Raw genomic sequence first — 26,855 nt, 5'->3', positions numbered from 1 at the left:
TTCCGGGGCCGGCGGCGCGGGGCGCAGGTGGAGAGGCCAGGCTGGCGGGGGCTTCGGCCTCGGGCTTCGGGAAATGGCGGCGGGGGGCAGAATGGAAGACGTGAGTGCACGGAAGTGGCGGGAGGCTGGCCCCGGAACCCCTTTCTTCCCTTGCTGGGCGCGCTGGGCGGAGACTGCGGAGGGAAGCCACCCTTACCCGGTGGGACCGCGGCCGGGGGAGGCCCTTCCTGCGCGGGGCTGGCGTCGGACGCGGGGTTCTGGGACAGGACGCCCAGGAGGCAGTGGGGTCCGCGACGCGCCGGCTCTGGGCTTCCTTTCCCGAGTGGAGGCCGGGTGGGCTGCTAGGGGGTGGAGGCACCAATGCCGGGGTCCCGGGCGGGCGCCCAGCCCACGTGCGGCGCGCGTCTTTGATCCCGGAACTGGGAGCCTCACGTGATGCGCGTCTGGCCTGACCGCCCCCATTCGGGGCGCTGCTCTGAGGGGGGCCTCTTGGCTCGGCTCAGACGACTTGGGGCGCAGGGACGAATCTCCCTGGTCGTGGGTTCCGCGCCTTGGCTTCAGACGGCCGTGAACCTTGAGCGGCTGCGAACTGCAGGCCGGCTGCAGGCGTCCCACGGGTCGATCTGTCTGTCACTGGCATCGTACAGCAACCCGCATTGGAGAAAAACAGTGTCGTGATGTTTTCAATGTAAGCGTGATGGGAAAGGATTTTTAAATCTCCTTACTTAACGGATACAAACCAGATTACTAAAAAACAGTGGCCTAGTTTACAGCCTGTGTAGTATGGAGTAAAATCTTTGCTTAAGTATATTAAAACATTTTTTAGGGGATACATGTAATTGTGCCCAGAATAACTGGCTGCCCCATTGTCAGGTAATAACATTTTTACCCTCGAGAAATGCAAAGTTGACAAATATGTTAAAGCACTAATTTGGATTAATACATTAATAGAAATTATTACTGTGATGCTGTCACTGAATTAAGGGCATCAGGGAAGACACATAACAGTTCTAGCCCTATAGGAGCTTAGATTCTAGTGTAAAAATCAAGAACATGGGGCCCCTGGGTGGCTCAGTCAGTTAAGCCTCTGACTTAGGCTCAGGTCATGATCTCAAGGTTGATGAGTTCAAGCCCCACGTAGGGCTCTGTGCCTACAGCTCAGAGCCTAGATCCTGCTTCAGATTCTGTCTCTCTCTCGCTCTCAAAATTAAATAAAAACATTAAAAAATTTTTTTTAAAAAGCAGCAACAGTTTAGGTATCTTAACTAAAAACCAATTTCTAATGATAAGACTAAAACTTTATTTTTTTTCAGTTGAGAAAATGGAAAACTAACTGAAAGACATGGAAGTAGATTTGACATTCATATGCATTTAAAGAAAAGAAAAAAAATTGTTTCTGAATTTTAAAGGTGAGATTCATGACCTGACAATGTATGAAAACAAAATCTGAGGAAAATGAGAGACTGTTAGAAGAATGCATGCAGTAAATGCTTCTTGGCTGATTTTAAGTAGCCCCAGGTTCTTGAATCTGTACCTTTTTGCTTTGGGATGAATAAAATCCTAGAAATCTGTTTCACCAAACAATTGGAAAGCGATGTTTCAGCAACAGTTACATAGCTAAATCCCTTTAGATCTGCGCAAGTTGCCTGTTTTTGGTATTTTGTGGATATGATTTCTACCATTCAGGTAAAAGCTGAAAATATGGTGTATGCAGTAGGACTAGACACAAATGAGTTAGCAGAGGACAGAGGCTTTTTAGTTGGGGTTCATTGTTTGCAAGCTGTGAAACCAACTCTGGCTAATTTAAGGAAGAAAGAAATTTACTTGAAATGATGCAGGGTGGATGAACCCTTAGGCCTTCAAAAGGACTTTAAACAAGGGCAGCTCAAGGGATCTTCAAGGGATCTAAGTGACGGGGATCCTTTCAAGGTCAGCCCTGGACTGAGTCTGCCCTTCCCTGGTCTCTGTGTGCTTTGTTGCTCACAGAAAGAATTGGATTGCCCAGCCTCTTAGGTTCCACCAGAGGCCAGAGGCGGGTGAAATGTATTGAAGGATGTTCCCAGCGCGTCCCCAAAGGAAATTGAGTTATGGTCACAAAAGAGAAAGAGATCTGTGTGGACAAAAACAACAGATATCTTGTATGGGTGATAATGTAGCTATTAATAGTGTAAGTAAAGAAATTATTTGGGTTCAGGAGTTGTCTTCCCTTTACCTTTCACATGCAGATGTGGGGAGCTGCCGTCTCAGGCTGATAAGGTATTGTGTGTTGATACTACATTTCTTATAGAATTCACTGGACAGTTTATTTGATATAGCCACCAAATACATTGTATTTACTGAACATCTATTAAGTAACATAGAGAAGAAACCATATTCTGGTGTCCAACCCCTTCAATGTAGTCAGGAGAAACAAAAGGTATACACAAAAAAAGGAAGTAATATAAGACAGCGTAAGAAATATTTCAAATTAATATTATGAGCAGTACATTTTATAGCAATTTTTTTTTAATTTTTTTTTTTAAATATTTTTATTTATTTCTAGGAGAGAGAGAGACAGCATGAGCAGGGGATGGTCAGAGAGAGAGGGAGACATAGACTCCGAAATAGGCTCCAGGCTCTGAGCTGGCAGTCAGCACAGAGCCTGACGCGGGGCTTGGACCCACGAACTGCGAGATCATGACCTAAGCGAAAGTCGGACGCTTAACTGACTAAGCCACCCAGGCGCCCCTTTATAGCAATTTTTAAAATATTTTTATTTATTTTTGATAGAGAAGCAGAGTGGGAGAGGGGCAGAGAGAGAGAGGGAGACACAGAATCTGATGCAGGCTCCAGGCTCTGAGCTGCCAGCACAGAGCCCAATGCAGGGCTTGAACTCACAAGCTCTGAGATCATGACCTGAGCTAAAGTCAGATACTCAACTGACTGAGCCACCCAGACCCCCCAGCAGTTTTAAAGTAGAAAGAAAACACTTGGCAGGGCAAGTTTTATGGAGAACTTAAGTCTTGGTTGCACCTTACAAGATGAGTTGGATTCTGAAAAAAATAAGAGAGGATGTTTCTGGGACACTCCAGAAAGGTCATTTAGGGTAGAGGAGATGGTGCATGGAACAAAGGGAGGTAAACAGGAGATAAATAGACTCCTGTCTTACAGTTAAGTTTTCAAGGCTAGCTTTGTTCAAATTCCCATGTCCCAAATGTTCAAGAAGTTGGGCAATCTTTCATTCACTTCACACACATACTGAGCACCTAGTCTGTGTTAAGTGCTAAGTATAAAGAATATATAATACAGAGTCTCTGTCCTAATGAAGCAAACTCTTCCCACAGCTTTGATACCTTGTGGTTAGTATTCTAAGTTAGCAGTAGGAAATTCTATTCCTAGCCAGCGTGGAGTCACGGGGCCTGGATTTATCCTTCTGCCTCAAACAACCAAAAAACTATATACAATATAGGAAACAACACTTTTTAAGATATTGAACATCAGGCAGTGAAGGACAGTGTTTTCCAAGAGACCGAAACAAAGTGAGTCAGGACGCCTGGGTGGCTCAGTTGGTTAAGCATCTGACTCTTGATTTCAGCTCAGGTCATGATCTCCCGGTTTGTGAGTTCGAACTCCGCATCAGGCTCTGTGCTGACAGTGCGGAGCCTGCTTGAGATTCTCTCTCCCTCTCTCTCTCTCAAAATAAATAAATAAGCTCTAAAAAATAAAAGTAAACAAAAAAACCCAAAGTGAGTCATGTGATTGCCCCAGCTGACCACGCTAAGAGTCTGCAGGCTGTGATAGGAAAGGGCACCCTGGCAGAGGTCAGCAGGCTCCCTGAGTTGGGGAGATGGAGCTGAGAGTCTGGGGAGATGAAGGCAACTAGAGTTCACACGGCAGTACCAGGAGATGAGAGAGCTGCCCAGAGGGAGAACTGAAGATGTGCAGAGTGTCTTCAAGTAGTCCGCAGGCTCTTGCTCAGTACTTGCTATGAGGACATTCCCACAGCCTGGAAAAGAACCACCCGAAATGATTAGAAGAAACAGTACTTAGTGCCCACACAGGACCCAGAATAGTGCCTATTCTGCAAGTCAGACTGGAAACCCCATAATTCACAGGGTATTAGGTGCTCAGAAAGGTCTTGCTTTCATGATGGGGAAAAACTAGCCTTAGACTAAACACAGCGCCCTAATACTAAGTCTTAAAAGCAAGACTCAAAAGATCAAACTGTTTCCAAGTAGCTTAACCACATTCCAGACCAAAGCTCAAGAATATTTATAGGAATACTAAACTGTCCTGACCCCAAAGAGATAAATTGGGAAGTTTGGCCTCCCATCGAAAATCACTAGGCATTGGTAATTATAGGACATAATGAAGATGTTAACTAATGCTTCAGTGGTAACCATTTTGCAATACATAACTGCATCGTGGGACGCCTGGCTGGCTCAGTCAGTAGAGCATGTGACTCTTGATCTCAGGGTCATGAGTTCAAGCCCCACATTGGGTGTGAAGCCTATGTAATAAAAAAAAAAAAAAGTATATCAAATTAACTCATGGTACACCTTAAACTTGCACAATGCTGTATGCCCATTATATCTCAATAAAGCTGAAAAAAATATTCAAGCATGCAAAAAGGCAGGAAAATATGACATACGTCAGCTGAAACTGATTCAGACATGACATGCTAGAAATAGGAAACAGGCACATTAAAAAATTATTATACCTGTTTTCTCTATGTTCAAAAGGTTAAAAAGACATATGGAAGATATAAGATGGACCCAAGCCAAACCTGGGGATGTGAAAAGTACAATGTCAGACAAAAAGGGCAACAGGAACAGTGTGGAGGTATCAGAGAAGCCAGTGGTTTTGCTAAGACAAGAATTGACACATGGGCAAAAGTAGGTAAAGGCACAGGAACTGAATAGAGTTTTGTGACAGATGGGAGCAAGGAGCAGTCAGCATCAGGAGGGAGAGAGAGAAAGAGAGGCAAGTCCCCAAAAGTAGCTTGGGAATGGATGGTAAGAGAGAGCCAGCCTAAGAATTTGGACTGCGTTCTGAGGATAATCGGGAGGGACCCAAGGTTTTGGAGGGAAGAGACGTGTATGTTATTCTAGAGGACTCCAACTGCAGCAAGAGGGTGCTGAGGTCCAGAGACTGAAAGGCAAAGGCCTTGAGAAACGCTGGGGCCTGCACTTCATAATGAGCCCAGAGAGAAAAGACAGACTTAGGAGTTAGAATCATAAGGAATACTCTGTGGGGAGCAAGAAAAGCGAGTTGGAGACAATAGCGGCTACTAGTTATTCACTGTTTAGTCTGTGCCAGGCAACATTCTGGCACTTTTATGGATAGGAACTCATTTCATCTTCCCAAGAAAGCTGTGAAGCGGGTGCCGTTATGATTCTCTTTTTTGACATGGGGAAGCTGAAGCATAGGAAGCTGGAGTAACATGTCACAGCTAGGAAGCAGTAGAACTTGTATCTGAAGCCAGGCAGTTTGCCTTAGGAGCTTGCCTTTAACCACTGTACATTCTCCCTCTGCATCTGATCAGAGCCGATGCTCCCACAGCTCCTGGGGATCCCTCCTGATGAGCCCAGGTCTTTGATGATACCATCATTGAGTTAGGAACACTGTGAAGATAGGTTTGGATCAGTCATTCATTCATCGGGTGTTCCCTGGATGCTCACCCTAAGTCACTGTTGGGTGCCTGGATTACAGAGACGAGGGATGGGGAGATCGTATGTCTCTTGAAATGTACTGCAGACAGGTAAGAAATAAGAGACAGAATAATATGACAGAGGAGGTGAGCACAAAACATGTGGGGAGACATGAAGGTGTGGCTTGATCCAGGAGCTTGGATGCCCGGGAAGGCTACCTGTGAGAATTGCCCCAGCGGGGTCTAGACAGATGGACAGACGTTATTAGCTCGTGGAGGTAGGGCAGCTGCTGACTGAGAAAGAGCTGGAGGCAAAGGAGTCTCGAAAAGAACAGAAATAATCAGAATCCTACCATAAGTTACGGCCGACTAAACAGGAAGCTGTCTAGGCACTGAATGAAAAGAAATTGCAGAACAGTACTGAATGCCTGAGTCTGGAAGTTGAGAAGCCCACCCCAGATCTGAGTGAGGCTCCAGATTATTATTTTTATCTTTGTAATCTAGTGCCCAGAAGCCATCCCTTATACCATTTGTCTCACTCTCTCCCTTCCAAAGAGCCCTTATCTTCTGTTTCCAAATGCTATTCTCAGGCTTCCTTTTTTCTGATGGAATCTTTATTTCCATCTTATTTTATATTTAGTCCAATGAGCTCACTTATATTATTATTTCATCCTGTATGCCTTCATCCCTAACCTCCCCAATGAAAATGTAATCTTTTGGACAGGGACTGTATTTCATATGTTTTAATCTTTTTTTTTTTTAATTTTTTATGTTTTATTTATTTCTAGGAGAGAGAGAGACAGCATGAGCAGGGGAGGGTCAGAGAGAGAGGGAGTCACAGACCGAAATAGGCTCCAGTCTCTGAGCTGGCAGTCAGCACAGAGCCCGACGCGGGGCTTGAACCCACGAACCGCGAGATCATGACCTAAGCGAAAGTCGGACGCTTAACCGACTAAGCCACCCAGGCGCCCCTCATATGTTTTAATCTTACAGTGCCTTATATATGTTAGTTTTTGGTAAGGGTCTGAGATGATAAGATTGTTGTCTGCGCGGAGACCTGATAGGACTGTTCCTGTCCAGGCAATACCTTTAAATAAGACAGACTGAATTTTTAGGTTGCAGCTCAATCCCATCAGCTACTTGGTGTCCTTGCAACTAGTTTTCAATGAGAATCTCGTATCTAGAAACTAAAGTCTCCTCAAAGATCTAGCACAGTGATGTCTCCTTCTCCTCAATATTTCAGTCATAGCTCAAAGTTTGATAAAGCCTCCACTAGCTTTCCAAAATTTTGTGGAACACCAAGATGTAGTTTAAGAATTACAACCGGGTCGCCTGGGTGAGTCAGTCGGTTAAGCGTCTGACTTCGGCTCAGGTCATGAGCTCACGGTTTGCGGGTTCGAGCCCCGCATTGAGCTCTACACTGTCTGTGTATCTGCTTGTGGTTCTCCCTTTCCCTTGTTCTCTGCCCATCCCCTGCTTGTTCTCTCTCTCTCTCAACATAAACTTGGTAATGCAAACTGGTGCAGCCACCGTGGAAAACAGTATGAAGTCTCCTAAAAATATTAAAAATAGAGGGGTGCAGTCTGACTTCGGCTCAGGTCATGATCTCACAGTTCGTGGGTTCGAGCCCCGCATTGGGCTCTGTGCTGACAGCTCAGCTCCTGGAGCCTGTTTCGGATTCTGTGTCTCCCTCTCTCTCTGACCCACCCCTGCTCATGCTGTCTGTCTCTCAGAAATAAATAAAACATTAAAAAAAATTTTTTTTAATATTAAAAATAGATTTACCATATGATCCAATAATTCCACTACTGGGTATTTACCCACAGAATACAAAGACACTAATTTGAAAAGATATATGCATTCCTATGTTTATTGCAGCATTATTTACAACATCCAAATTATGGAAGCAGCTCAAATGTCCACTAATAAATGAATGGATAAAGAAGATGTGGTATATATCCACAGTGGAATATTATCCCAGCATAAAAAACTCTGAAACCTTGCCATTTGCAAAAAAATGGATGGATCTAGAGAATATAACGCTAAAATTAAATGTCAGTCAGAGAAAGACAAATACCATATGATTTTATTCATATGTGGAATTTAAGAAACAAAACAAATGAATACATTAAAAAAAGAGAAAGAGTGAGACAAACCAAAAAAAACCAGACTCTTAACTATAGAGAACAAACTGGTTACTGGGTAGGCAGTGGGTGAAACAGGTGAAGAGGGTTAAGAGTACATTTATAGTGATGAGCACTGAGTAATGTATACAATTGTCACAACATTATATTGTACACCTGATACTAATAATGCTGTATGTTAACTGTACAGGAATTAAAATGTAAGGAAAGAAAAAAAATCATAAACTTGAAAACAAACCACAACAACAAACTAAAAAAAAAAGAACTGCAACCATATGTAATTATTTCATCAATAATGTAAATAATGTAAGTTTTGAGGGCTTAAAGAAAAATTGTTTGCTTTATTCTCATCCTGTATTACCTCATTTGAAGATAACTAAAGTTAAGATTTCCTGTACCCGTTTTAATACATGTTTTCACCAATTTGTGTATAGTAGTTGACTAGAAGTTCATGGTCTTTTTCAATTGCCTCTAGGTAGAGAGTCTATTTTTCTTGCCTTTAACTTGTATAATGGTTTTTAAAGCTTTATAGGTTAGTAGATTTGTCTTAGAAACATAATCCAGGAAGTGGTGATTATAGTTTACTTCTGTTTTTCTGTCCCTCAGGGTTCCTTGGATCTCACCCAAAGCATTGAAGATGACCCCCTTCTGGACAACCAGCACCTCGCGCATCATTCATTACATGCTCATTTTAGACCCAGATTCCATCCTCTTCCTACAGTCATCATAGCAAGTCTTCTCTTGTTAATACATGTAAGTTGGCCGGAACAAAGTAATCCATGCAGAGGAGATATTCTTTTTTTTTTTTTAATATTTTTTTAAATGTTTATTCATTTTTTTTGAGAGAGAGAAACAGAACGTGAGAGGGGGAGGGGCAGAGAGAGGGGGGACACAGAATCTGAAGCAGGCTCCAGGCTCTGAGATGTCAGCACAGAGCCTGATGCGGGCTCGAACTCATGAACCATGAGATCATGACCTGGCTGAAGTCAAATGCTTAACCAACTGAGCCACCCAGGTGCCCCGGTGATATTCTTAAATGTATATAGAAGCTCTTTAGTGGGCAGTTTGGCTACATGTACTGACATTTAAAATGAGCCTACTTTTTGACTCATCTCTCTTCTTCAAAGTGTTTATTGTAGATGTATTTGCACATGTGTCAGGATATTGTTGATAATAGTAATGTTGTCTGTGATATCAAGATAGTGCAACTACCACCACTCAGAGGACACTTTGTACGTCCCATCCATATGAAGGAACGTTTTGCGGCCTCTGAAAAAGAAACAGGGTGGATGTGTGTATATTAATTAGACCAGTCTTCACAATTACATTACGTTATTACAAACACAGGTTTACAACAGTGTGCACAGAGTGTTGCTGTTCCCACACTGTGAAAGAGAATTGAGAGGGCTGGTGTGCATGTGTATTCCTGTGTATAAACAGATTATTTCTAGACGCATTCACATGACCCTTTTTTTTTTTTTTTTTTAAATGTTTTATTTATTTCTAGGTGAGAGAGAGAGACAGTGTGAGCAGGGGAGGGTCAGAGAGAGAGGGAGTCACAGACTGAAACAGGCTCCAGGCTCTGAGCTGGCAGTCAGCACAGAGCCTGACGCGGGGCTCTAACCCACAACCCGTGAGATCATAAGCAAAAGTCGGACGCTTAACCGACTAAGCCACCCAGGCGCCCCTCACATGACCCTTTTAACACTGGTGGCCACTAGCGTGGAGGACCGTGGCCTCAGTAGAAGTAAACCTGATATAGTTTACTATCTGCCTTTTGTACTATTTTAATTTTTTCCCCCCACAAGCATGTATTTCTTTTTCAGTTACAAAAGCAAAAAGAAACATAGATAAGTCTCTATATGTTGACAGAATCTTACCAATTTATCTACACTTAGGAAATAACGTTAAGCGGAGAAATCAAGTTGCAGCAAAGCAGTAAGTGCAGTGTTGCTCCATATTTTATATTATAATAAAATTATAAATGTCTGAGGATTTTTAAAAACACAGGTGTTGCTACCGGTAGGTAAATAAGTCCTGGAAGTGTAATGCAGAACACAGTGACTACAGCCAACCATACTGTATATATTATAAACTTTAGAGTTGCAAAAAGATTGCATATCTTAATTATTCCCACCACAAAAAAGAAATGCTAATGATGTGAAGCGATAGAGGCAGAGGCATTAGCTAACACCGAGGAGGTAATCATATTGCAATATATAAATGTATCAAATCAACAAGTTATAGGTGCACCTGGCTGGCTCAGTCAGAGGAGCATGTGACTCTTGATCTTAGGGTCATGGGCTCGAGCCCCACATACAGTCTAAAAATTACCCAAAAATAAAAACTTAAACACACACAAAACCCCAAAATCAAGTTGTACTCCTCAAACTTACACAATCAACATCACATACAAAAAGAAACCCCTAAGTGGACAAACAAACAAGGGAAAAAAACCCACTTGTGTGACTGACAGATCTTGTGGGCTTATCGGTGGCTCCGCATCTACTCTATTAAAAATTTCCATTTCAATTATTGGGATCCAAAGCACTAGGAGGCATAGTTATTCTTTGCTACAATGTGAAAAATCAAGAGGGCAAATTCTTAGCAGCCCCAAGTGTTTATGGGAATGAATGTGGTTTATTGACCTGTTCAGCTGCTGCTCCAGTGACACGCACTCTGTAGACCTGAATTAAGGACCAGTGGGGCACTTGGGTGGCTCAGTCAGTTAAGTGTCCAACTTCAGCTTGGGTCATGATCTTGCAGTTCATGAGTTTGAGTTTGGGCTGTGCCGACAGCTCAGAGCCTGGAGCCTGCTTCGGGCACTGTGTCTCCCTCTCTCTCTGCCCCTCCCTGACTCACACTCTGTCTCTCTCTCTCTCAAAAACAAATGAAAATTTAAAAATTTAAAAAAAAAAAAATTAAAAAAAAAAAGAACCAAATACCCTGAGGAGATAGATGTGTCCTTTTTCCTTGTGTAGATCTAGTACCTGTGACGTGGTTCTGCCATGGCTTCTGATCCCCAGATTATCAACTGAAGCACTTCCTTCCTGGTGCCACCACATGCAGAGGTGGCCTGGTCCCTGCATGATGGCCTGTTTCTCTTCTTCCTTTTTTTTTTTTTTCTTAATAATATATTCCTTGATTCATGTAACATACTCTTTATGTGTATATACCCCCCACATACACACAAATATACACACATATCACTTTAAAAAAACTTTTATATTAAGTTGCCTGCCTATGATGCTGTGGGATCAACTGCCCTAGTTTTAAGACTAAGAAAATACTGTGTTAAAAAACAAGTAAAATACCAGCAGTACCCGATACCAAAACCAGATAAAGACACCACCAAGAAAGAGAAGTACAGGCCAATACCTCTGATGAACATAGATGCAAAAATTCTTAACAAGATACTAGCAAACTGAAGGGTACCTGGGTGGCTCAGTGGGTTTAGTGTCCGACTTGGGCTCAGGTCATGATCTCACAGTTTGTGGATTCGAGCCCCGCGTCAGGCTCTGTGCTGACAGCTAGCTCAGAGTCTGGAGCCTGCTTCGGATTCTTTGTCTCCCTCTCTCTCTGAACCTCCCCTGCTCACGCTGCCTCTCTCTCAGAAATAAATAAAACATTAAAAAAAATTTTTTTAAAGATACTAGCAAACCAAATCCAACAATATATTACAAAAATCATTCACCACAATCAAGTGGTATTTATTCCTGAGTTGCCAGGGTGGTTCAGTATTCCCAAATCAATCAGTGTGATTCATCACATTAATTTTAAAAAAAAAAAACTATATAATCATTTCAATAATAATCAATTCAATAATAATACAGTCATTTCAAAAAAACAGAAAGTTTTTGACAAAGTACAACATCCACTCATCATAAAAAACCCTCAACAAAGTAGGTTTAGAGGGAATATACCCCAACATAATAAATGCCATATGTGAAAAACCCACAGCTGACATCATCCTAAATGGGAAAAAAACTGAGCTTTTCCTCTACATTCACAAGGATGTCTATTCTCACCACGTTTATTCAACATAGTACTGGAAGTCCTAGCCACAGCAGTCAGATAACAAAAAGAAATAAAAGGCATCCAAATCAACCAGGAAGAAGTCACACTCACTGTTTACAGACAACATGACACTATGTATAGAAAACCCAGAAAACCCCAAAGACTCCACCCAGAAACTGCTAGAATCTATACACGAATTCAGTAGTGTCATGGGATGCAAAATCAACATACAAAAATCTGCTGCATTCCTATACACCAATAATGAAGCAGCAGACAAAGACATTAACGAACCAATCCCATTTACAATTGCACCAAAAACCATAAGATACCTAAGAGTAAAGCCAACCAAAGGAAGAGCTGTACTCTGGAAATGATAAAGCACCGAGGAAAGAAATGGAAAGAATTCAACAGGTGTAGGTGAGGCTATGGAGTAAGTCTCATGCACTGCTGGTGGGAATGCACACTGGTGCAGCCACTCTGGAAAACAGTATAGAGGTTCCTCAAAAATTTAAAATAGAACTACCCTATAGTCCAGCAATTGCACTGCTGGGTATTTACCCAAAGAATACAAAAATAGTAATTCAAAGTGATACATGCACCCTGATGTTTATAGCAGTATTATTTACAATAGGCAAATTGTGGAAACAGCCCAAGTATCCATCAGTTGATGAATGGATAAAGAAGAGGTGGTATACACACACACAATGGAATATTATTACTCAGCCATAAAAAAGAATGTAATCAAAAGAAAAAACTAAAAAAGAATGAAGTCTGGTCATTTGCAATGGCATGGATGCAACTAGAAAGTATTATTTTAAGTGACATAGAGAAGGACAAATATCCTGTGATTTCACTCATGTGGAATTTAAGAAACAAATGAGCAAAGGGGAAAAAAAAGAGAGACCGGCAAACCAAGAGACTCTTAATTATAGAGGACAAACTGATGGTTACCAGAGGGACGGTTGCTAGGGGAATGGGTGAAATAGGTGATGGGGATTAAGGAGTGTGCTTGTGATGAGCACCAGGTGATATATGGAAATGTTGAATCACTATATTGTATACCTAAAACTATTAGTTATTATTATTAGTTAATTTTATTAATATTACACTGTATGTTAACTAACGAATTTAAAATAAAAACTTTAAAAAAAACAAGAAAAATGTCTATATGTTACTTTATGGATCAACTTGGTCCCAATATACAGTGTTTTACAGTTTAGGGAATATGGTGACCTTTCAACTATTTGCTTTATGATAATAGGCATCTTGAGTTGCCATAGCAAATATTACTGTTCTTGACAAATCACTTTGACAGATCACATATATTATATTTTTTAAGGATTTTTTTTTAGTTTTTTTTAATGTTTTTATTTATTTCTGAGAGAGAGAGGGAGACACAGAATCTGAAACAGCCTCCAGGCGCTGAACTAGCTGTCAGCACAGAGCCCAACACGGGGCTAAAACCCATGAACTGCGAGATCATAACCTGAGCCGAAGTCGGACGCTTAACCGAATGAGCCACCCCGGCGCTCCTTTAAGGATTCTTTTTATATTAATTTATTTACTTTGAGAGAGAGCATGAGCAGGAGAAGGGCAAAGAGAGAGGGAGAGTCCCAAGCAGTGTCCTCACCATCAGCATGGAGAGTTGAATGCTTAACCGACTGAGCCACCTAGAAATAAAGTTTTTTAAATTATGCTTTTTATTAGTTATGTTTGAGGCACTGAATAATGTTTTTTTACTCTTTTCAATAAAAGAGAAGTGGGCAGGAAACTATTTAACATTAAGTACTCATCTCTGTTAGATGGATTTGGGGTGATTTTTTTGTATTTGTGATTTGTTTCCAAACTTCCGTAAATTTTTCTCCAAATTTTCTGTTCAAAATATTTGTAAAAAGGCAAAAAAAAAAATGTTTTTGAATTCATTTATAAAAACAGGATAGCAATAGGTATGAGTAGGTGGTGGGAGGGTGATTATTATTGCTTAATTCCAGATAGTGAATATTAATCCTAATGTGCTCCTTTCCACCAGGTTGTCTTTGTCGTTTTGGCATTTTTAACAGGTATACTTTGTTCTTACCCTAATCCGATTGAGGACAAGTGCCCAGGAAACTATACGAACCCATTGAAAGTTCAGACAGTCATAATCCTTGGAAAAGTCATTTTGTGGATTCTGTACTTCCTTCTTGAACGCTACATCCAGTATCACCACAACAAAGTAAGGAACCGAGGCTATAACATGATCTACCTATCAACAAGGCAGCTTAAAGGACTTGCTCTGATGATACACTCCACTGGTAAGTGTGGCGCAGCCTGCCCGTGGCTCACTTCAGCAGCAGGAATGTTAGCAGAAAGAAAATGTGAAGTTTGACTTTATAATCAAATATATTCTCTCATTTTTGTGAGAATGATGTGTGTGGTAGCCACTAAAATTGGGATCACCTTAATGTCTTGAAGCTTTTTAAATAATACATTATAGCTTTAATTTTCCTTTGACATCTGTGTTTGTTATTGTAGAGGAGAGGAAAAAAATGTTTCCTTCTACCCTTCTAGGTAGATTTTTTTTTTTTCTGAGCCAGCCAGATGCCCCTGAAATTTTAATTTAATTTTAACTCCCATACAGTTAATGTACAATGTTACAGTAGTTTCAGGTGTACAATACAGTGATTCAACACTTCCACACATCCCTGATGCTCATCATGACAAGTGCGCCCCCTAACCCTCATCACCTATTTCCCCCACCCCGCTACCTCTATTCCCTACTGTAACCATCTGTGTGTTCTGTATAGTGAAGAGTCTGTTTCTAGGTTTGCCTCTCACAAAAGACCTTCTTTTTCGAGACCAGAATAAATGCATAGACATTTTGAAACCAGATTTGAAATTAATTTTTTCCCTAGAAAAACAGCTTTACAGAATTTAATTTTTTCCATGCTCTATTAGTATATTTTCTTTTTATTTATTTACTATTTTTTTAATTTAAATCCAAGTTAGTTAACATATAGTGTAATAATGATTTCAGGAATAGAATTTATGATTCATCACTTACATATAACACCCAGTGCTCTTCCCAATAAGTGTCCTCCTTAAGCCCTATCGCCCATTTAGCCCATCCCCCCCACCCAACACTCCACCAACAACTCTGTTTGTTCTCTGTATTTACGAGTCTCTTATGTTTTGTCTCCCTCTCTGTTTTTATATTATTTTTGCTTCTTTTGCTTCCCCTCCTCTGTGTTCATCTGTTTTGTTTCTTAAAATCCACGTATGAATGAATTTATATGATATTTGTCTTTCACCTAGCATAATACACTCCAGTTCCATGTTGTTGTAAACGGCAAGATTTCATTCTTTTTGATTGCTGAGTAATACTGCATTGTATTTATATACATCACATCTTCTTTATCCATTGATTAGTCGATGGACATTTGGGCTCTTCCCATACTTTGGCTATTGTTAATAGCGCTGCTATAAACATTGGGGTGCATGTGCCCCTTCAAAACATCATTCCTGTATCCTTTGGATAAATTCCTAGTAGTGCAATTGCTGAGTCATAGGGTGGTTCTGTTTTTAATTTTTTGAAGAATCTCCACCCTGTATTCCAGAGTGGCTGCACCAGTTTGCATTCCCACCAGTGATATAAAAGAGTTCCTCTTCTATTTTTATCCTGTGTTTTTTAATGTTTATTTATTTTTGAGAGAAGGAGAGAGAGAGACAGAGTGCAGGCAGGGGAAGGACAGAGAGCAGGGAGACAGAATCTGAAGCAGGCTCCAGGTTCTGAGCCGTCAGCACAGAGCCTGCCATGGGGCTTGAACCCATGAACCACAAGATCATGACCTGAGCAGAAGTCAGATGCTTAACTAACTGAGCCACCCACGTGTCCCTATCATATGCTTTTTCTGTATCTATTGAGAGGATCATGTCGTTCTTATCCTTTCTTTTATTAATGTGCTGTAGCACATTGATTGATTTGCAGATATTGAACCAGCCTTGCATCCCAGGAATAAATCCCACTTGATCGTGGTGAATAAGTCTTTTAATGTATTGTTGCATCTGGTTTACTAGTCTCTTGTTGAGAATTTTTGCATCCATGTTCATCAGGAAAATTGGTCTGTGGTTCTCCGTTTTAGTGGGGTCTTTGTCTGGTTTTGGAATGATAGAACGAGTTTGGAAGTTTTCCCCACACCTCTTTTTGGAACAGCTTCAAAAGGATAGGTGTTAACTCTTTAAATGTTTGTTAGAACTCTCCTGGAAAGCCATTCAGCTTTGGACTCTTGTTTGTTGGGAGATTGTCAGTAGATTTTCTTGAGGTGCAAGCTGCAAGTTCATCCACTCAGTGATGTTGTCCATAGAAACTGCAGGGCCATGCTATAACAGAGAAAGAAGCATATTATAGAGATGGCAATTTTGACTCCTCATGAAAGGGGCAACATTTTTACTGCTCCCTGAGGAAGAGCTTTGCTTAAACTGCTGATATGTAGTACTTGTTTGGGGCCAGAAGATGTCACTGTGACCTCTCCTGCCACCCACAAAGATAAAAGCAAAAACCCATTTTTAACTTATATGCATTATGACAAAAGTAATGTTCAGTTTGTCAAACAACCAGTCTGTAAAGAGTATTTTTGAAGCCCACCGAAGTATAGTCTGATCTTTACCTTCCCTCTCACTTTCAAATTCTTGCTAATATATGACTCCTAATCTGTTTCTAAGCAATTGGACCCTTACTTTAATCACAAATGGCATCACTTTTGTGTTGCTCATATAAGGAAGGACCCAGAAAATCAAAGAGATTGGGGCAGGTATTCACCTTGTTTCTATTTTCTTTAAGTATTTTTTGCCTTATATGAAGAATAAAAAGGTAAATCTAGAAGGATATAGAGCGTCCAGCTAATCAGATGAGTGTAACTATTGGTTTTATTGCTGATAATACTGTCAAGATAGTGTTTAGTTTCATCCTGATACTTTTTCTCCATAAAATTGGGAAAATAATATTTATCACACAAACTCTGTTGTAGGAGGAAGTGAACTAACAGTGCCTAGTAGGTATTCAAGAAAGGGTAGGTATCATCAGCATTATCATCATAATTCTGGTTTCATGTAATCTTCCATTGCCATCCAGCCCTTCCGCCAAGCAGGTCCCCGTGGCGGACTCCGTCATAGCCTATGCTATGGCAAGACCTGGGCTCTTTGCTCCAGAATTTTATTGTTCTCCTGTGTTGTATTTTTTCAAAATAAAAGTACAGAATAAGGTTAATGGTCCTCAAAACCAAATCATAGGTATGCTAAACCGGGGGAGAGTGGGGGAATGGCCCATATTTATCAAATACTTGCCATTGTAAGTATTTTTTACATATTAACTCATTTATGGCTCACAACAGCACTGTGAGGAAGGTCCTGGCATCCCCATTTTTCATACGAGGAAGGTGAGGAGCACAGGCGTCAGGTCATTTGTCCACGGTTAGCAGCATGTCCTGGACGTCCATCCAGATGGTATGGATAACTGCAATATTCTTAGCCTCTGGGCAGTTCTGTGTTGTTGCATTATGTCACCAGAATGGGTGACCGGGGTTCTCAAATGCCTCTGGTTTCTGAAGAACTGGGATAATGCAAAGTTCTACAAACTGCATCCCTTTTTATATTTTTTATTTTTTTATTTTTTTACAAGTAGTTTATTGTCAAATTAGTTTCCAGAAACTGCATCCCTTTTTAAATGCACACGAGACTCAGGGGCACCTGGGTGGCTCAGTCAGTTAAGCGTCCGACTTCAGCTCAGGTCATGATCTCGAGGTTTGTGAGTTCGAGCCCTGAGCCCCGTGCTGGGCTCTGTGCTGACAGCTCAGAGCCTGGAGCCTGCTTCACATTCTGTGTCTCCCTCTCTGTCTGCTCTTCTGCTCACGTTCAAAAATAAATAAATGTTAAAGAAGAATTTAATAAATAAAATAAAATAAATACATGTACACGAGACTCAACGCAATGCCATGGAGAATAATTTCATAAAGCAAAAATTCATTTCTTAGCTTTTAGGATTATGGGACATCATTAACTCTTAGGCATGTCGGGGTTTTTCCTGAAGAGAGCAGCGACTTGGGGCTTTTATCCTTTCGCTCCTCCGTTCACTGGTCAGTGTAAGTGGGCCCGGGTGCAAGCCTGTCCTGGGGACCGGCACTGTGCCCTGCTCACTGCCTGCTTCTTTCCCCCCTCAGGCAGCACTGCGATTCTCCTCGTGCTATGCGTGCAGCACTCCTTCCCGGAGCCTAGCAGGCTGTATCTGGACCTCATCCTGGCCATCCTAGCCCTAGAACTCGTCTGCTCCCTGACGTGTCTGCTCACTTACACAGGTGAGGATTGGCAGCTGCACAGCTGGCACAGACACCTTTAGCTGCTCGTTCCATCCCTGATAATGGAAAGTGTGGCCATTATCTTTGTGGCTAGGTGTTTCTAGTAGCCAAGAACCTATTTAGCACCTCTGCCTCTCATTGCTGACCTCATCCAAACCTCCTCAGTTTCAAACTAACAAGAAGATACCGGTGAGTCATGTTGCTATATTTGTTTCATGCACAAATTTTGGTCAACTCAAGTAACGCCTGATCATTAAAAAATACAAAAACAAAAGAATGTTTAAAACCCACAAACATTTGCTTCCTCAAAAGCAACTGAAATGTAATTTTGGCATTTATATTTAAAATAATGAAATACAGGGGCTCCTGGGTGGCTCAGTCGGTTAATCATCTGGCCCTTGACTTCAGCTAATGGTTCGTGGGTTTGAGCCCCACACTGGGCTCTGTGCTAGCAGTGCAGAGCCTGCTTGAGATTCTTTCTCCCACTCTCTTTGACCCTCTGCCGTTTGTGTGCTCTCTCTCTCTCTCAAAGTAAATAAATAAACTTAAAAAAAAAAAAGAAAGAAAAGAAATACAGGGGCACATGGGTGGCTCAGTTGATTAAGCATCCAGCTCTTGATCTCAGCTTAAGTCTTGATCTCAGGGTGGTGAATTCAAGCCCTATGTTGGGCTCCTTGCTGGGCGTGGAGCCTACTAAACATAATAATAATAAAAAAATAAAGTAACGAAATACAAAATAAGTAAATAAACAATGCATACAAAACTGCTTTTAGCCTAAACTTCTTTAGGATAAACCATTTATGAAACCATTTTCTAAATTTAGAGTTGTCTGAGGGTTGGTCTCTTTGTCTGTCTTTGTCTCTTTGACTCTCTCAGAACTCTCAGTGGTAAAATTAAAGTAAGCTTTAGATACATTAACATGAAAAATGGAAGAATACTTCCATAACAGAAAAAAAAAGAATTCAAGCCCTGGAAAAATCTAGATTTCATTCCTCCTGCAATATTGGCCTACAGTAAGATCTGTCCATAACAGTAGCCAATTTTCTGTTATTTTACTCAAGTTATTTTGTGACAATAAAATATCTTGTCTATCCATTTTGAAAGATATCATTTCTCTAGTTATGAAGAACAAAATCACATGGGTCTCCATTTATGTTTCATTTTACTGATTTTTTTCATCTCCTTAGGCCTATGGAAGAGTACTTAGAATATGAATGGAGTGACTAGTTTATAAATGTGAAGGATGTCACATTTAAAAAAAATTTTTTTAATGTTTATTCATTTTTTAGAGACACAGTATGAGTGGGGGAAGGGTAGAGAAAGATACACACATACAATCCGAAGCAATACCCAAGGCTCTGAGCTGTCAGCACAGAGCCCATTGCAGGGCTCAAACCCATAAACTGAGAGACCGTGACCTGAGCCAAAGTCAGACACTTAACCAACTGAGCCACCCAGGTGCCCCAGGATGTCACATTACTGATTGACCTTTATAAATTTTTCTGTAGTTATCTGCTAACAGTAGATTAGCCAAATTACGTAGAGAATTGCATTCATCCCTCATTCTAAAAAAATAAATGTGTATCACACCCACTTAACCTCCCAGAAAAGGAGACTTTATTTTTATTTATTTAAAAAAATTTTTTTTAATGCTTTATTTATTTCTGAGAGAGAGAGAGACAGCATGAGCAGGGGAGGGTGAGAGAGAGAGTGAGACACAGAATCAGAAGACAGGCTTCAGGCTCTGAGCCGGCTGTCAGCACAGAGCCCAACGTGGGGCTCGAACCCACGAACCGCGAGATCATGACCTGAGCTGAAGTCAGACGCTTAACCAACTGAGCCACCCAGGCGCCCCAAGGCTTTATTTTTAAAGTCAGGTTAATTTTTCAATATATAAGAAACAGCTTGCTGTGTCAGTAAAGTTATCCATGGGACAAATGAGTATTGAACTACCTTGTTGAGTAAGATCAGGTCCATTCTACAACACATCTGTGAAATGCTGTAAAGGAGGTAATAGTTTAGATCTGAATACAGAATTCGATTGGCATGTTACATTCTAGCACCTCTGCAACTTTTATTTACTGCAAGGGTGCAAGATTTCTTGTAGTAAAGTGTTTTCTGTAATACCTGTAGAATGGTCTGTGACATAAAAGCAGTAACAGTAACTCCTGAGATCATGTGAATGTCATCATGTAAATAAGGGGAAATTAATACTGTTAGAATGTGGTCCAAGGTCTATTTCCCTAGGATTTACTGTACCATTTTTAAAGGATTTGCTGTAGCATTGTTAATTAATTATAAGTAAAACAGGTAATGTTAAAAACAAAAAGACAAAACCCTGAGGGTGTTTAAGAGGTAAAGGAAATAGATATACCAAGAATCCCGACAGGAACTCATTTTCACAGTTGGACACAAATATATCAGTTACATGGAACCTAAACTTAAATGAAAATAATGTTATTTTATTCCTTTCCATTTATTTTAATTTATTGCCTTCCTAATTAAAAAAAATTGCTTTATTCTATACTCTAAGTCTTAGTGGCATATTTCATCTTCATTTACATTAACTTTAAAATTTTTATCTGAATGAAAACACCATTAAAAATTATTTAAATCTCAATATACTTCCTACTGTTAGAAAACCTGGTAATTGGTAATTCAGACTTGCAAAGTAAATAGATGATTTACACAGGGAAATATTTGTAATGATAACAATGATAAACTTTGGGTTTCTGCAAATATTGAACTTCTTGAAAAGATTCAAGTATGACTGTTTTACCTCCACATCATCAATAATAGGCTTAACTTTTTAAAATTATAATATTCCCTTAAATGTACCTTAAATAAACCTACCATGATAGGAGAGATTTAGGGAGTAGCTTCTGGAGACAAAGGTTGCTTCTGTTCGGTGTCATAGAAAATTTATCAGGGTTGGTTCCCTGATACATACATATATGGATTTTTCTTGCTTCTCCATACCGAATGACTTTAAAGATAGTGAGTTTTGGGGCGCCTGGGTGGCTCAGTCGGTTAAGCAACCGGCTCTTGATTTTGGCTCAGGTCATCATGACCTCACGGTTCGGGAGTCTGAGCTGGGAGGCGGGCCCCATGCTGACAGCCAGGTTCATCCCAGTGCCACATCCACTGGGTCGTCTACGTGTCTTCATCTTTGTGGCAGCGAACAGTGACTGCGCTTTCCTCATGCCCTCCTGCCTCTCTGGAGATTCGTTTCATTCTCTTTTAGCAGATTTTTTCCCTACTTCTTTAGTATTGGTGGGCTTCAGCATTCCCTCATCCCTTTTCATCCTACACACTCAGAGATACCACCTATACACTCGCGGGCAGCCCTCAGATGAGCAGGGCCTTTGTATCCAAACCTTTGTAGCCAGCTGCTTAGTGATAGTTTCCATCCAGGAGTTCTGGTGTACCAACAAGACAGAGGTGAACCGAACATCTCTCTCTTCTTCCAGACCTTTCCTGTCCTATCCCTCATCCCCATCTCAGCTAACAGGGCCAGCCTGCACCTTTTTTACTTAATTTTTTTTAATGTTTATTCATTTTTGAGAGAAAGGACACAAGCAGGGGAGGGTCAGAGAGAGAGGGAGACACAGAATCCAAGCAGGCTCCAGGCTCTGAGTGAGCTGTCAGCACAAAACCTGACGCAGGGCTCGAACTTGGGAACGGTCAGATCATGACCTGAGCCAAATTTGGACACTTAACCAACTGAGCCACGCAGCCTCCCCAGCCTGCACCTTTTAATCAGAAACCTAGACGTCATCCTTCCACCTCACTCCCAGGGATCGGTCATCAGTCCTATTCAGTCTGCCTGCCTCTCAGTCCTGTCTCCTTTCCTCTGTCACTGCCACTGCCTTGATTAGACACTCATCACATTCTGCATGGACAATTCCAGTAGGCACACTACGCATCTCCCTTCCTCTGTCTTCATGTGTATTCCTTACTCCTGCTAATATAATTATATTCATAGGTAAGCTCTAGTCATTAACAACTTCCCTGTTCAGAATTTTCTTTGTTTTAACTTCATTTAATTTTTTAATTTCTATTTACTTACTTACTTACTTACTTTACTTATTTACTTATTTATTTTTGAGAGAGCGAGCACAAGTACCAGCAGGGGAGGGGCAGAGAGAGGGAGAGAGAGCTGACAGAGCAGAGCCCAAACTGCTCTGCAGGGCTTGAACTCACAAACCATAAAATCATGACCACAGCTGAAATCCAGCATCAGATGCTTAAAGGTGCCCCCCTGTTTAGTGATCTCTAATGGCCTGAGGAAGAAAATCCGAAATCTTGGTGTGGGATAAAAGGCTCTCCCTGAGCTGGCCCTACTCATCCCTGCTCTTCAGGGATGATGGTGAGATCCCTTTAAGGACTGCATTTACTCTCAGGGCAAAAGTCATGCCTTAGCACAGCAATACCAGTCACGCATCTCTTCCCTGCCTACCTTTCCACCCCTGCATACACACACACACACACACACCTCGTCAAGATCTTAAGTATTTGTTCAGACTCTTCCTGCACCTAAAACACCCTTCTTCTCTACTCCCCTAGTCTGTGTGATTCGTTCTTGTGTTTTCTTCAAGGCTGGACGCAAGCCCGATCCTCCTCCTCCTCCTCCTCCTCCTCCTCCTCCTTCTCCACTTCCTCCTCCTCCTCCTCCATGATCCTCTCTCCCATCCCACTCCTGCGGAGTCAGGGGTAGCTCTCCGGGGCTGCCACAGCTCCTGGTGTAAGCTTGGAGTTTGGTTCTTCTCTTCTCTTCTTCCTTCCTTCCTTCCCTCCTTCCTTCCTTCCTTCCTTTGTTTCTTCTTTCTTTCTTTCTTTCTTTCTTTCTTTCTTTCTTTCTTTCTTTCTTTCTTCCTTCCTTCCTTCCTTCCTTCCTTCCTTCCTTCCTTCCTTCCTTCCTTCCTTTGTTTCTTTCTTTCTTTCTTTCTTTCTTTCTTTCTTTCCTCCCTCCCTCCCTCCCTCCCTCCCTTCCTTCCTTCTTTCTTTCTTTCCTTCTTTCTTTCAAGTTCATGTATCTATTTTGAGTGAGAAAGAGAACATGCATGAGTGGGGAGGGGGCAGTGAGAGAGAGAATCCCAAGCATGCTCCAAGCTGTCAGTGCAGAGCCTGACTCAAGGCTCAAACTCACAAACCGTGAGATTATGACATGAGCTGAAATCAAGAGTCAGACATTTAACCTGCTGAGCCACCCAGGTGCCCCTTGGTTCTTTTCATACTGCCTTGGAATATAGACTTATGATCTGTATTTTTCCCTGGACTAGTAGCTTCTTTTATAGGGTAGTATCAACAGTGGAGGCTTCAAAGTTATGATTCCTGGATTAGAAACCTGGCTACTTGTCTATGGTCATACCACCCTGAACGTGCCCAATCTTGTCTGATCTCAGAAGCTAGGCAGGGTCAAGCCTGGTTAGTACTTGGATGGGAGACCTGGCTACTTAATTTACCTTCCCTGGACTTCACTTTATTGTGGAAAGTAGGCATAATAAGAACATCTACTTCAGGGGATGGTTCTGAGAACTGAGTGAGGCAGTCCATGTAAAATAGTTTACCTGTGTTTTAAATTCACACCGAAATCACAGCTGTTATTATCAATAGTAACAATATTCTCTGTATTCCCAGTGTGTAGGACAGGCCTGGCACATAGACTTTCAAAGGTTTGAGTGCATCAATAAACAAACCAGTTTATTCACTTTACGAAGCATTTTTATCCATATTAACTTACTCAAAAAGCATAACCAGTTAATGTAATTTGAATAAATGGAAATGAATTTTTTTTTCATAATAATGTAACCTGACAATGACTTTATTATTTTAGTGAAAATTCGAAAATTTAATAAAGCCAAGCCACAGCCTGATGTACTTGAAGAAGAAAAAATCTATGCTTACCCCAGCAATATAACCTCAGAGACTGGATTCAGGTAACCTTTGGGTGGGGTGTAAAAAGACTAGAGAAAGAATTATAAGATTTTTTTTCCCCTGGAAATCTAGAAAACATTCTAATGCTTGGATTTTATGATTATGCATATGCGCCTTTTTCTTTTTTTTTTGTTTTGTTTTGTTTTTTGGTATAAGTTTATTTATTTATTTTGAGAGGAGGGGGGAGAGCCAGAGGGAAAGGGAAGGAGAGAGAATCCCAAGCAAATTCTGCACTGTCAGCATGGAGCCCAATGCCAGACTTGAACTCACAAACCATGAGATCACGACCTGAGCCGAAACCAAAAGTCGGATGCTTAACCAACAGAGCCACCCAGGTGCCCCAAGCATATGTGCCTTTAGAATTAAGTTCCATTTGCTTAATTCCATTCAACTGGGTGAAACCAAGTCTAATGAAAGACTCTCATTTTGGGATATTGCCTTGGCTAAAACATCTTAAAAAAAAGTCACAATTACAATATGCTGTACTGAAAACTCTTAGGGCCCCATTTGCAAAAAGACCAATGGTGAATTTGTGCAACCCATTAATATCTTGATCATTTCCAGGACTATTTCAAGCCTAGAAGACATCGTTGAAAAGCAAGGAGACATAATAGCATACCTGAAGCGACACAATGCTCTGTTGAGTAAGCGGTTGTTGACTTTCACTTCCTCTGATCTAGACTCTCCACCTAATAGAGTGTGAGAGACTCAAGGCCAAGACAGCAGGTGCAGAGGACTCCAGAGTAACGTAAGACTGACTGACCATCCGACAAGCTGTCCTAGGGAATTGCAGCTTTTGCCGGATAACATTTGACGATTTTTGTTGGAAACCTGAATTTCATTCTCACCTGTGCGGCTGTTCAATATGTGGGACTTGGGGGTCACTTGAAAGGCACTTCACAGAGCCTGTGTAACTCAAGGAGGAGGTCTGTTTTTGCACATTTTGAAGTTGTTTAACTGGTTTATCATAGGATCAAAAGTATAATTTAAACATCTCCTCGCCCAACGCTTCTACATGACATTAGAAACCTTGTAATAATTTGTTTATTTATATAGAGGAAGTCTAACTTGATAATCTATTTTAAACAAGGTTTTAATCAAATAAGTTCTTTCCACTCTTAAACTCATGAGACAAGTCATTGTTTCTGGTGGTTGATGTGTTTTTCCGCCTTCAGAGCTTCATCGTGTACTTGACATGCTCGTGTGGTTTGGGATTACAGCGTGGCCTGTGCTTCAGCTTTTGTGAAGCATTTCCTCATTGTAGGACCAAGATCTCACTAGGTGTTTTACTCTGCAAACTCCTACGGTTTTCCATTCTCCAGAAGTAACATACTGAGTTTGCCTGGACCCAGTGTTAGACTGACCAGTGTTGCTTGTTACATCGGCAGCACCTTCCATCAACAATGGCTAGGAAACTTGAGAAATTTCCCTTTATTTTTTTTTTTAAGTTTATTTATTTATTGAGACAGTGGGAGTGAGACATGCACAGGAAAGGCAGAGAGAAAAGAAGAGAGAGAGAGAATCCCAAGCAGGCTCCACACCGTCAGCATGGAGCCCGACATGGGGCTCGAACTCCTGAACTGAGATCATGACCTGAGCCAAAATTACAAGTCAGATTCTCAACCGACTGAGCCACTCAGGTGGCCCCCTCCCTTTATTTTTACCCTTCTTCAAGAAGTTGCCATAGATTTCAGTATTGACTATGCCTTGATTAGATCAAGAAAGGTATTTTCTGTGACTTTAATTTTATCTAAAAAGTGAAAAATGACCTTTTTTAGTCTTAGATTATATGTTTATTGGTTTTGGGTTTTTTTTTTTTTAATTTTAAGTTTTATTTATTTAATTAATCTCTACACCCAACATGGAGCTTGAACTCATGACCCCAAGATCAAGAGTCTCATGCTCTTCCGACTGAGCCAGCCAAATGCCCCTTGGAGTATACTTTTAAATTATAGGAATAAAATGTCATATAAACTTATATAGAGATATTAAACATATCTCATTCTCCAGGTAAAATGAAACATTTGTATGAGTAAAGGGCATTATTTTCCCAGTTTTCCTAGTTTGCCCCTTTAATTTATCCATTTGCTATTAGCACCTTTATATACTGCCCTAGTATAATATTTGTGATTATGTATATTGGTCACTAACTGAATAATATTTTATTTGAAAACCCTTGAGCTATACACAACTATTCGGAAGGGGATGTACTGATTTAGTCACATCCAGGTACTTATGGAGAGCAAACACCAAGTTTCCCTTAGATATAGCTGTGACTGTTGTTCTTTTTTTTTTTTTTTTTTTTGCTGTTAATGTTATTCTAAAAGTTTTTTTACCAAGGTACAAAGGTACAAGTGATGGTGTATCCTGTGTAGGCAGCACCCTGGAATCCCCAAATGACAACATCCACAAACTAAAGCCAGAATTGTATTTTTTAAATTCAGATTGTATCCAAGTTTCTCGACTTCTCCCTCCCTTCTTTTTTTTTTTTTTTTTTTTCTTTTCTTCCTTTTTACTAAGTCTATTTCAAAGTCATTGCCTTGTCTGGAAATCTCTGTGTTCTAGAAGAAGCCATAAACTGCCTTTGTTGGTTTATGGCCACCTCGGGTCCTTCCTGGGTATGATCTGAAAGTGGCCCTTTGTGGAGGACAGAGAGCAACCAGAGGGAGAGGCGGAGTGCTCTAGATTGGTAGGTAGCAAGTTTAATGAACAAGGGAACTTGTGTACGAGGCTTGCCTTGAGCCACTGTCAGGTAAACACATGACTGCATCCAACAGTCAGAATCTTAAAAGTTTTAAA

At 40.9% G+C, this 26,855-nt stretch overlaps 1 protein-coding gene across 2 annotated transcripts; it reads left to right on the top strand.

Annotated features, from left to right (window-relative positions):
* TMEM192 (transmembrane protein 192) lies at positions 1 to 25,183 on the top strand. 2 transcript variants are annotated; one of them, XM_039249959.1, is made up of 6 exons: positions 1 to 100; positions 8,380 to 8,526; positions 13,820 to 14,084; positions 17,985 to 18,119; positions 23,956 to 24,058; positions 24,621 to 25,183. In XM_039249959.1, the coding sequence occupies exons 1-6, from the start codon at positions 74 to 76 to the stop codon at positions 24,757 to 24,759; spliced, it is 816 nt and encodes a 271-aa protein (XP_039105890.1). In that variant the 5' UTR covers positions 1 to 73; the 3' UTR covers positions 24,760 to 25,183. The 2 variants fall into 2 exon arrangements, with proteins under 2 accessions (XP_039105890.1, XP_039105891.1); XM_039249960.1 differs by lacking the exon at positions 17,985 to 18,119.
* The last annotated feature ends 1,672 nt before the right edge of the window (positions 25,184 to 26,855 follow it).

The sequence above is a fragment of the Hyaena hyaena genome, unplaced genomic scaffold (genome assembly GCF_003009895.1).
Source record: "Hyaena hyaena isolate Hyena2069 unplaced genomic scaffold, ASM300989v1 scaffold_356, whole genome shotgun sequence".
NCBI lineage: Eukaryota > Metazoa > Chordata > Mammalia > Carnivora > Hyaenidae > Hyaena > Hyaena hyaena.
This window is presented reverse-complemented; position numbering and strand designations above follow the sequence as displayed.

Coding starts and splice junctions, on each gene's coding strand:
- TMEM192 (XM_039249959.1), top strand. CDS start 74: ATGGCGGCGGGGGGCAGAATGGAAGAC. Junction 101..8,379: donor CGGGGGGCAGAATGGAAGAC/GTGAGTGCACGG, acceptor TCTGTCCCTCAG/GGTTCCTTGGATCTCACCCA. Junction 8,527..13,819: donor GTCTTCTCTTGTTAATACAT/GTAAGTTGGCCG, acceptor CCTTTCCACCAG/GTTGTCTTTGTCGTTTTGGC.